Raw genomic sequence first — 11,840 nt, 5'->3', positions numbered from 1 at the left:
TCAAAGCCTACCTTGCTTTTAGATATTTCAGTTAGGTGATCCAATACATACCTTTATTTTTTGAGCCAAAGTATGCTGGGATCTTTCTTACCTACAGCTACAAATGTCCTATCTTATACCATGGGATTCTCCAACTGGAAGAACAGATTCTGGTCCTCACAGTTCCTTTCCAAAGGAGGAGGTCAAACTAAAATAGGAATTGGCACAAGCACTGTCACTGTGAACTGTTCTAACCCATCTTTATTACTTTAACCAGGGCAGAAAATCAAGACCCATGGGGTTGTACATCATAAATTCATTTAAACCGATAGAAAAGTGTTTCCACCAAAAATGCTAAATGGGTATTTAGTCAAGGCAGTCTATCTTTGAAAGAGCAAAAAGAATTTAACAAATATTAATTTTTAAAAAGTGACAATGTCCATTCATCTCATCTATTTATTCAAAAAGTAATAACCCTGCTTAGCAATGTTGTAGTATTCTTTGTTCATATGGCAAATTTTGTCAGTGGTCTCATATGACAGCTTCTTTTCCAGATTAGGGAACTAGCCAAATACAGTTTGTTTCACAATAGAAACATGTGGCTAGGGACGGGTGGTGATAAGATGGAAGACAGATTAGTGGTCTTGATATACACAAATACATGAAAAGTCCGGGTGTTGCCTTCAGTCAAAGGGAATTTCTTCAAAAGAGCATCATTTTTTTTCACTCAAAAAATATTAACAAAAATCCTATCGGATGTTAAAGTCATCCCAACTCCAGTCCTGACTGAGGTCAGAATCTTTTAAGGACAAAAGAAAGAGGACCCAGTAGAGTCTGTTCTCACAAGTGCCCCCTAGGGACAGGGCAATGCATAATTCAGTGGACCAGTGCCAACTGACCATGGCAAGGAAAGTAACAGAATTGAAAGATACTAGAAAATTGTACAGTAATTTGACAAATCACTCATATGTCTGTCAAAACTAATAAAATTAGGTCTGCATTTTGATTATCTGTTTTATCCATTTAATTTTTAGATTTATTTGTAGTCTATTTTTCAAAAATTGATGAAACCTATTCATTTTCCTTCACTCTGATAGTTTAGGAAGTACTGTTCTAAACATTATCTGAACCTCTAGACTGGTTGCATCATGCCATCAGAGACCTGGAGGAATTTGTGTGCAGCAAAATGTGTGGGAGAACAAGGTGCACAACCCAAATCCTACATGAACAGTATTGAAACATGTCATCACAAACTTGCTGGTAGTGATACATATTTAGTTACTCTTCCAGAAACCAGCGTTAAAATGGGCAAAAAGAAGACCCACAGAGTCTCCTCCCCCAACCACTTCCTCCTCCTCAGAGTTTCTCTATGAGACAGAAGCACACAAGAGAGGTAATTACAGACTAAATTTGTTTATTTTTTACTTTGCCATTTGAAACTTAAATTATGGAAGACACAGAGGAGTTTTAAATGAGGCTGAGAAGAAGGGAAGGTCATAATGAGGTGGTCATGTTTAGAGGTATAGGAGAATGTTTCTTGCGGGGGAATTCTTTACACTTGGTCCCATGTCCATGATGAGTTGCATGCAAAACTCAGGTTCCTCATGTCTCCCCAGACTTAGTCCTTGAACTTGCAGACATAGGGTAGCTTCATAGAACAGTTGTAATCTTTCCATCTCAGATATCCTAGAGAGACAAAGGAGCTCAGGTAGATGTGGCTGGTGGAGCTCTTGAACCCACGTGAGAGGCATCCCAGATCCTGCCCTAGGATCCAAAGCCTCTCCCTCATCCTCATCAGTGTCCTGTTCCAGAGGAAGGAGACTCAAAAAGGAGAGATGACAAGGGATGGGGGAAGACAAACCAACACTATACTTCCTAGCTCAGCAGGATTCTCTGAAGGTCATGCCGAGAAATGGAGAAAAAGAGGATGGAAAAGTCTGGGCAGAAAGTAGCTCCTCTCTTACTTACCTGTGCTTCTTGACAGACTCCCACAAAAGCCAGGGTTTGCGGTGGTGGAGGGGTCTCTCTCCCAGGCAAAGTAATTCAGCACATCATTGCTACTCCACTCCCATCCACCTGCATTGGGCTCACAGCCCTATAGAAGATGGAGTGTGGTGAGGTTGAATAGCCATGAGAGTTCTCCTTGCATGAACCCCTCCCCAGCATCACCAAATTTGCTCTGCTCATCTAGATGCTTCCCTGGAGCCAGAGCTCTCCTCTGGGAAACTCTTCCCAGCTCCTTCCTTTTATTGGCAAATTCCAAACCAGTAATCACAAAGACCTACAGAACCACCCAGAGTAACATGTTACTGACTGAACAGCAATTAGTGGTGCATTTGTAATTACCACCTGAACCTCAAAGACAGTGTCTGTTCTATAGAGCAAAAATGGATCCTATCTTCACTTAGGATTCCCTCAGCACAATATGTGCAGACTCTGTGAAGCTCAGAGAACTGAATTACAAGGCCTCATGTACAAATTGTGTACAAGCATGACAGGAGGCAGATTAACTTCAGCTGGAGACAAGGGACTTCCACAAAACTCAGCTGGTGAGCCGCTACAGAGCCCTGCCTTTCCCCCTCATGTCCTCCTGGATCTCTGAGCTCCAGGGCTCTTTAAGGCATTTACTGGGCAGGCACAGGGGACAGGGAATGGGCTTGGGGGGGCAATAGCATCTTGAGAGGTTATGAAGAGAAGATGAGTTCATACCTCTGTGGGGTCATGGAGCCCAATCCAGATATTTGAGTAGGTGTTCGCACTGTTCTTGACTAGGGAGGCCACAAAGTTTGCCTCAGACCCACTGAGCACAGACACGAGGTGTCCTGAGGACCTCTTCTGGCAGGCCATCTGTGTGGGGAAGCGAGAGACTCAGGGGGAGTCTGAGACATCATTGGGGGGAGGGTAGGCAGAGGTAGGGGAGAAGGGGTATATATGCAAAAGATGTGGGTGCTCAGTCTTGCCCCCAAGAAATTCTGGAGAATGGAACTGACCCCCCTCAGGTCTCTTACGTACTTTCCCTTAAAACCCCTAACTGAAATCCAAGTACTCACATCTGCATCCATCCAGGATTTTGGTGTCATAAACAAGGCATAGCAGTGGGAGGCATAAGCCTTGGAGCCTTTGGGACAGCTGATCCGTGGAGCGGGCACATCCTTCTGGGAGTCTTCACCTAGGGTGGGAGGAAATAAAAGAGAAGGGAGAGGTAAATAGGAGAGTGGGGATCAGGGTAGGGAGGTGACCTAAGGGAATATGTATGAGGCCAGTGCTTGGGAAGTGATGGCAAAGTCATGACTGCCTCTCCCCATTGCCAACACTTTTAAGATTTTTTTTATGAACTTTTTTTTTTTTTTAAGATTTTATTTATTTGACAGAGACACAGCGAGAGAGGGAACACAAGCAGGGGGAGTGGGAGAGAGAGAAGCAGGCTTCCCACGGAGCAGGGAGCCCGACACAGGGCTCGATCCCAGGACCCTGGGATCATGACCTGAGCCGAAGGCAGATGCTTAACAACTGAGCCACCCAGGCGCCCCACTTCTAAGATTTCTTGATCTTGAACCAACCCCACTAAATGAGGAAGCTTCTCTTTTCTTTTCATCCTTCCCCTTCAAAGTCCAACCCTTCCCCACTCTAGGTTGACCATTCTTGCACTGGGTCCTCATTTTCCTTCCCTGTATCTCATTACTGACCCTTCACACTTTTCCTCTTTCACCTACCAACACAAATTAGAGTGCTGGGACAAAATGGAAATGACCTCCTTGCAGTGCTAGTGGACCACGGTGATGCTGGCCACCCCTAGTTACCCTGAAGGAAGGAGTAATGATGGACAAGTTATAGGCAGTTTCTTTGTGTGAGGATATGTGTCACCACTTTACCACGGGGGCCTTCCTCTTCTTCTTGGCCCTGAGCATTCACAAGGACCCAGTGCTAGGAACAGCAAAAACTCACCTTGGACCCGAGCCAGGAACATCAGGCAGGAAAGCAGCATCCAGGACAGGCTGGGGAGGGCCATGGGAGGCAGCATCGTGTCTATGATCTGAGGAAGCAATCAGAGATCACTAAGGAAAGCATGATTGGAGAGAGGGCATGCAGAGATGCCACTCCTCTTCCTTGTCTTTCTATTGTTTAGTCCCCTAGGAACAAATTGATCTCAGTGACATCTATCCCCTTGTATAGCTCTGGAAAGAACTGGAAAATCTGTGGCCCTCCAACTCCCTTGAGAACTGACAAGCTTGCCTGTGCTGAGACCAGAGCTCCTGTGTTTCTGACAGGGATCGTCCTGTACCTTCCCCCAAGTAGGTACAGTATAATTCCTGTCATGTGTCTCATCTTCTCTCAGCTTCTACTCACCTGTCTTGCAGGGATTTGCAATGGTTTGTCAGGTAAGAGAAGACTGAGCTTTTATAAGAAAATTTGAAGGAGGGGCACTGAAATGAATTAGAGGATTGTGGAGGGGAGAGGGGTCATGGGAGGTGCTTGGCATTGGTTCAAGGAGATTACCACCACAGGGAGGAGTCTCTTCCCAGCAAAGGCTGAGAATTGCCACAAATATTTCCTCTTTCCTGTTCGCAGGTCAGAACTTTCCCAAGGAACAGGTGAAGTTTGTTCTTTTCCTGCCTCTTCTGTGTTAGGGGCTGTTGGCACAAACTGTAGTATTAAAAAAGGGGAACATCTAATGGAGTAATTCTTCTGGTTGATATCTCTAGAACTCCCTTCTGTAGGCATACATATATACTTCTTTCTGTCTTGTGCAGTTAAATTAAATAATTTGGGATGATAAGTGGAGGCAAGTATGGCAATTACAAGTATCACAGGTCTCATAGGTGAGAGCATAGAAGGAACTAAAGCCAAGAGTGGAGATGATATTTCAGGGTTGCCTCTTAAACATGGTGGTTAATTTTAAAGAAAACTCAGAATCATCTGATGATTCAATAGTTGAGCCAAGATATTATGGAAAATCAGATGCTTAAACTTGCCTTGCTAGTCTCCTGAGAGATGGAGCTTACCTGATGGATAATTACAATGGGATAAAATAAGAGGCAATGGAAATTAGAGTATAAGGAGGATTAGAGTCAAATGATGCAGAGCCAAAGAAAAAAAAATGAGGGTTAAAGAAGGGTCAGAACAGGAATTGGATGAAATTGTAGATATAGTCCTATATTGCATTTAAGTTAGAGGTGTGACGTCAAGATGTTCACTACCCTGGGCTGCTAACAACCTCCCTTGCGAAGACTATCATTTGGCTCTAGATGAAAAGACATTTATTTCTGTTACATTCTTACTGGGAGAGGGTCCAGTTTCATGTATGGATACTGAGAAAAGTTCCTAGGTCAGATTTACTGCTGAGTTGGCAATTTTGGGAATAACAAGAAACATGTGGCTCATACTATGTGTTTCAGGTTTGGTTTGGCCAGTCCTGGACAAAGTTATGCTGGGATTTTCTACGTACCCTGACTCTCACAATAGGTTTTTAGACCAGCCTGTGTGTAAACATCTACGGTAGGGATTTGTGATGAGATCATGGAGTTAAGCTCATAATTGATTCATGTCCTCAGAATCCAATGTCAGTAGAACCCAAAAATAATCTAATAAGAAATATAGCTAACAGATTCTTTTGTTAAAAAGGGAAAAGAAAGTATTATGTCTCAAAATATATGCAAAAATATGTAAATCCAAAGCCATAACTATAGTGAGAACTCAGTAGAAATTAAAGTTTAAAAGAACTGGAGGAGATTATGCTAAGTGAAATAAGTCAAACAGAGAAAGACAATTATCATATGGTTTCACTTATTTGTGGAACATAAGGAATAGCATGGAGGACATGAGAAGGAAGGGAAAAACGAAGTGGGGGGAGTCAGAGGGGGAGATGAACCATGAGAGACTATGGACTCCGGGAAACAAACAGAGTTTCAGAGGGGAGGGGAGTGGGTGGATGGGTGAGCCCGGTGATGGGTATTAAGGAGGGCACTTATTGCATGGAGCACTGGGTGTTATATACAAACATTGAATCATGGAACACTACATCAAAAACTAATGATGTAAAAGCCAAGATGTCCATCGACAGATGAATGGATAAAGATGTGGTGTATACACACACACACACACACACACACACACACACACACACACACAGGAATATTATGCAGCCATCAAAAGGAATGAAATCTTGCCATTTGCAATGACGTGGATGGAACTGGAGGGTATTATGCTGAGTGAAATAAGTCAATCAGAGAAAGACATGTATCATATGACCTCACTGATATGAGGAATTCTTAATGTCAGGAAACAAACTGAGGGTTGCTGGAGTGGTAGGGGGTGGGAGGGATGGGGTGGCTGGGTGATAGACATTGGGGAGCGTATGTGCTATGATGAGCACTGTGAATTGTGTAAGACTGTTGAATCACAGACCTGTACCTCTGAAACAAGTAATACATTATATGTTAAAAAAAAAAAAAAGGAAGAAAAGAAAAAGGTAGCAGGAAGAAAGAATGAAGGGGGTAAATTGGAGGGGGAGAGGAACCATGAGAGACTATGGACTCTGAGAAACAAACTGAGGGTTCTAGAGGGGAGGGGGGTGGGGGGGATGGGTTAGCCTGGTGATGGGTATTAAAGAGGGCATGTACTGAATGGAGCACTGGGTGTTATATGCAAACAATGAATCATGGAACATTACATCAAAAACAAAGGATGTAATGTATGGTGATTAACATAGCATAATAAAAAAAACTAATGATGTACTGTATGGTGGCTAACATAATAATAAAAAAAGAACAAAGGAAGCTCAAAACAAAAAAGAAAGAAAAAGAAGAACAACAACAAAAAACAAAATATGTGTTATTGGCTTGGAAATGGGCTGAGGATGGAGTAAAGTATTACTGGAGGTCAGAAAAATGGACACTTATATTGTGTAGTGTTGAAACATTTGGAAAACTGTCATTTGCTGTAATTTGGAGGACAGCTAATATATCTAATGAATTTGAAAATTTAAAAAAAATAAAAAAATGAAAGTATAAAAAATAATGTATCACACAAATATGATAATTAAGATGATTGAGAAATAATCTTGCTACATTAAAAGAATTATTTGAGAAGTGAGTAATAGCAATTACAAATCTAGAATGGAGTATGTTCTTGAATTCTTGAAAACTCAGTGAAATGGAGCAAAGAATCCATTTTAGATTAATATAACCTAAAGAGATATAGTAACGTAATCAAATGAGTAAATTTTAATTGGGTCTTGATTAATAAAGTAAGTTATTTCAGGGACAACTGTGAAATATGAATATGGGCTGATATTTGATAATCCCAGAATTTTAATTTTTTTCTTGTGATAATATTATAGTTAGTGAATTTCCTTATACTTCTGATACTTATAGTGAAGTATTTAGAGGTGAAATGTCATGATATATACAACTTATTTTCAAATTATTCAAGAAAATGTCTGTGTGTGGAGGGAGGAGAGGTCAAGGAACAGGAAATAAAGCAAATATATTACAATCTGGTAACAATTACTGAATCTAAGTGTAAGATGTAAGAACATTATACTATTCTTCCAATTTTTTATATGTTTAAAATTTTCCAGATAGAAAGTTATAGTTTAACTTACATGTTCACTATCAATAATAACATATATGTATTTTCTCATCATTACCATAAAATAGAAATATCATAATATAGAACAATATTCATGTTCAATCATATATAAAAATATATATTAAAAATAAATTTTACAAACTCAAATAAAATATTAAAGTATTATATATAAATATTTAACACTTAGATATGTAAACAGTTAACAAGGAAAAATAATGCAGTAATTGATTTTCTCTGTCCAACCAGAAAAAAATTATATCTTCAGAGTTAAAAAGAGTGATCATCAGACTCCACCTTTCAAAGCAGAGCTTAAATAGTTTTGAAGATGGAAAACCTCTGAGTCCTTCATTTACCTGTAAGAGGTGGACTTATAGGCACTCCAGAATTTCTTTTCTCCTTTTCAAGCTGTACTTGATTTCCTGTCCTTCTGAATCTTCCCCATTGCTAGGTAGAAGGCATTTAAACTCAGATCCTCCTATTAGAAGTTATTAAAACTCAGTTTTGTTTCTATTTTAATTGAAATAATGTTATACTTATAATAAACCTTAAGGTTATAATATCCTTAACTGCAATGTAAGACTTTTGTTTTATATGACAGGTCACTAAATTCAGTAAAATTTAGTTGTTATTGTTTTATTTGTAATTGTTCTTCCTAACTATCCCCATTAACCAGGCACTGAGAAATTTTCTTAAAAAGCTGGTTTTAGGTTATTTACAGACCACTTCTTGGTGGTGAGAAAGAAATCCTTACTTTTGGAGTAACCAAGATTGAGCGCTAAGAAGTTTTCTTTGCCAAAAGATATGATGTCCAACTTGTACTTTTCATACCTATCAACTTCCAAGTCCAACAGTATTTGCAGATAAGCCTTAGTATAGTTATTCTTAGAATTAATACAAGGGGGAAATAATCACTTTGTGGGAATCTAGGCTATTTCTTCCAAGGATGGTGAAATGTGAAGAGTTCCTGGAAGATGGCTCAGGAGAACTCATATCAAAAATAACCTTGAAACATATTTTATTGGAGATTTATCATTAAAGCACAGCCTATTGGGGTATATTAACCAAATACCCAGGCTGCTACTTTGGTCCTTTCACCTTATCCTAAGACTGTCAGAACAAATGGGAAAGGAATAAAATGAGACCCCATACACTTTGTGAAACAAGGCAGGCTGGACAAACCTCAAAGTCCCTGAGGCCAAGGAGGGAAGTTGTCAGAGACTTGGAGAGTTGATAGCTGCTGACACTTGGTTAATCATATGTAAGTAATGAACAGTAACTATTTTATCACTGTGCAGTTATTGGGGTAATAAAGTTTTTATCAGGAAACTCAATTTTTATTTGGTTTCAGTGCCTCACATTGGTCTTAGAACAGTTCCTGTTGCTTATCATGTTAGTTCTTCTAATATATTTATTGTGTATTTTATAAAGGCTATTGTTTGTTATTTATTTTCTTTTAGGATAAACTAGTCATAATACAAAAGTTATCTTCATTTGGGAAAAAATTAAGATTATGTTTCTAACTGATTATCATCAGTTATAATCGGTTTGTTGATGGCAACTCTGCAGATCTGAAATGCATTTCCAGAGTACATATTTCTTTTAGAAACAAATAAAAATAAAAATCAGAAATGCTTTCATAGCTATGTTTTCTTTTTATTATGAATTATTTTTATGAAACAGAAAACACTTAGTAAACATATATGTATTCACCATCTAGAATGAACAGCGATGATATCTTGCCATCTCACATCTTTATTTTTTTTTAAGAAATAAAAAAGCAGACAGAAAAAGCAATGAAGAAATAGCATAGCAGTTACTTTTTACTTCTTATGTAATTCTCACTTCTTCCTACTTCTCCATTAGGAATTTTCTAATCCTCCCAATTTACATTTTTGAGCATTTATTGTGTATAGATATGTCAACCCTATATGGTATTATTTCATCTTTCTAGATTAACATTCATGTGCCAAATTTTATATAACATTCTAGAATTTTCTTTGTTCATTTGGCCTTAGGTTTTAAAATTTACTTTGAGATAGTTCTAATTCTTTGATTTTAACTGCATTGTAGTATTTACTCATCTAAGTATTTCAAAACTATGCATCCTTTCCTTTATTGGTGGGAATTTACCACATTAAGTTGATTTTAAGATGTGTAATTTGTCATATTTTAAAATCTCTAAAATCTGGGGGCACCTGGGTGACTCAGTCGGTTAAGCATCAGCCTTCAACTCAGGTCAAGATCCCAGGGTTCCCTGCTCAGTGGGGAGCCTGCTAGCCTGCTTCTCCCTCTCTCTCTACCCCCTCCCTCCCTCTGCTCATTCTCCCTCTCTCTCTCAAAATAAAAAAATAAAATATTTATAATAATAAATAAATAGAGGTGCCTGGGTGGCTTAGTCAGTTGAGTTGAATGTCTGCCTTCCCCTCAGGTCATGATCATTGGGTTCTGGGATCAAGCTCACCATGGGGCTCCTTGCTCAGCGGGGAGTCTGCTTGTCCCTCTTCCTGTGCCCCCCCCACTTGTGTTCTCTCTCTCTCTCAAATAAATAAACAAAATCTTTTAAATAGATAAATAAATATAAATAAATAAGTAAATAAGTAAATAAATAAATAAATAAAATCTCTAAAATCTGAATACAGTCCTAATAATGACAAAAATGGTCTTCATCTTTGCTGTGTAGGACAAGGATCAGCAAACTTTTCTAAAGGACCAGATAGTAAATAGTTTGGGCTCTGTGGGCCATACTGTCTCTCAATTCTGCCATTGTAGCATGAAAGCAGCCAAAAACAATATGCAAATGATAAACACATTTGTATTGTAGTTGAACATTAATTATGAGCACTGAACTCTGAATTTCATATCATTTCTGTGTGTCACAAAATATTCTTTCTTACTGAAATATAATTAACATAAAATGTTATTAGTTTCAGGTGTACAACATATTGATTCAACAGTTCTATACATTACTCATTGCTCGCCATGATAAGTGTAGTTACCATCTGTCCACCATACAACATTTTTACAATATCAAAATATTCTTCTTTTGATTTTTTTCTAACCATTTAATAATGTAAAAAAAATTCTTAGTTTATCAGCTGTATAAAAACAGGCAGTGAACCAGATTTTGGACCACTGAGTATAATTTGCTGACAACTGGTAGATACAAAATTAGAAAGAAATTATTCAAACAATAACATAATTAATTATTTAATTATAATATGGTAAGAGCACTGAAGAATAAGTATAGGATTTTGAGAGCATAAAACAGGAGTGGTGTGACCTGATCTTAGCAGACAGTTAACAAGTTGGTCTGATTCCAAAGGGCATTGATTTTCATAATTTTTGTTCCAATTGGAACTAAGAAACAGATGTTTAGTAGTAAACCCAGACTAACCAAAGGAGCTCAGAAAAGCACATTCATTTCAAATGTGATTTTTTCAAATAGTTGTAGCAAGTTAAGATGAGTTAAAGCATCATTTATTGAAAAAAGCTGTATAAGAAGAAAGGAGGTCAGTCTCAGACACTCTTCTCCAAAGTAATTTATTGCCTGTTCAAAAAAATATAAATTCCAACTGAATGTTGTGTTTAAGAAACTAGACTATACAGGTCCAGGTTCTCCATCCAAAATCTACTTTCAGGTCAGAGATCCACAGTCAGCATCTATGACCAAGGTGAAGTCTAGGTCCAGGTGCAAAGGCTGGTCCAAAGTTCATATCTATACAAGGATAAAGACCATGTCCAAGGTTGCAGTCCTAGGTATATTTCCACTCTGGATCTTGTCCAGATTCAGGATCCAGGTCTAATACCAGGTCTAAGATATAGGTCAAATTCATTTCTGACTTACAGATTCGATGTCCAGGTCAAGGTAAAGTTCCAAGATCATGGTAAATTTCTAAAGTCCAATTTCACATCTGTGTTTAGAATTGAAGTCCAAGTTCTATGTCCAGGTCCAGACTAAGTCCCAAGTCTAAGATTAGATGTCTAGGTCAATGTCAGGGGAAAACACCCAAGTTCATGACCATGGAACATAATTAAGGTCAGATTCAGTGTTCTAGACAAATTCAGATCCAAGGTTTGGGTCTTATATCCCATTCCAATGTCCAAATATAGATGATATGTTCAGATTAAGCTCCAATATGTGAGATCCAGGTCTTGGTCTAACATCTAAGTTTGAAATTATGAAAAGTGCAGGTAAAAGGTCCAATGTCCAATTCCATTGTCCATATTCAGTACAGATTTATGGTCCATATCTATAGTCCAGATCCAATGTA

At 38.5% G+C, this 11,840-nt stretch overlaps 1 protein-coding gene across 1 annotated transcript; it reads right to left on the bottom strand.

Annotated features, from left to right (window-relative positions):
- Positions 1–1,597: 1,597 nt before the first annotated feature.
- Positions 1,598–4,000, bottom strand: LOC123850757 (lithostathine-like). Its single transcript, XM_064573573.1, has 5 exons — positions 3,925–4,000; positions 3,030–3,148; positions 2,689–2,826; positions 1,948–2,074; positions 1,598–1,665 (listed from the first exon to the last, which is right to left on the bottom strand). Exons 1-5 carry the CDS (start codon positions 3,998–4,000, stop codon positions 1,598–1,600), a joined length of 528 nt encoding a protein of 175 aa, XP_064429643.1.
- Between the last annotated feature and the right edge of the window lie 7,840 nt (positions 4,001–11,840).

This window comes from Mirounga angustirostris, unplaced genomic scaffold, assembly GCF_029215605.1.
Source record: "Mirounga angustirostris isolate CCGP_5_RB_7025 unplaced genomic scaffold, mMirAng1.0.hap1 SCAF_10, whole genome shotgun sequence".
In the NCBI taxonomy this organism is placed as follows: Eukaryota; Metazoa; Chordata; class Mammalia; order Carnivora; family Phocidae; genus Mirounga; species Mirounga angustirostris.
The sequence above is the reverse complement of the archived record's forward strand: the minus strand, read 5'-3'. Positions and strand labels throughout refer to the sequence as shown.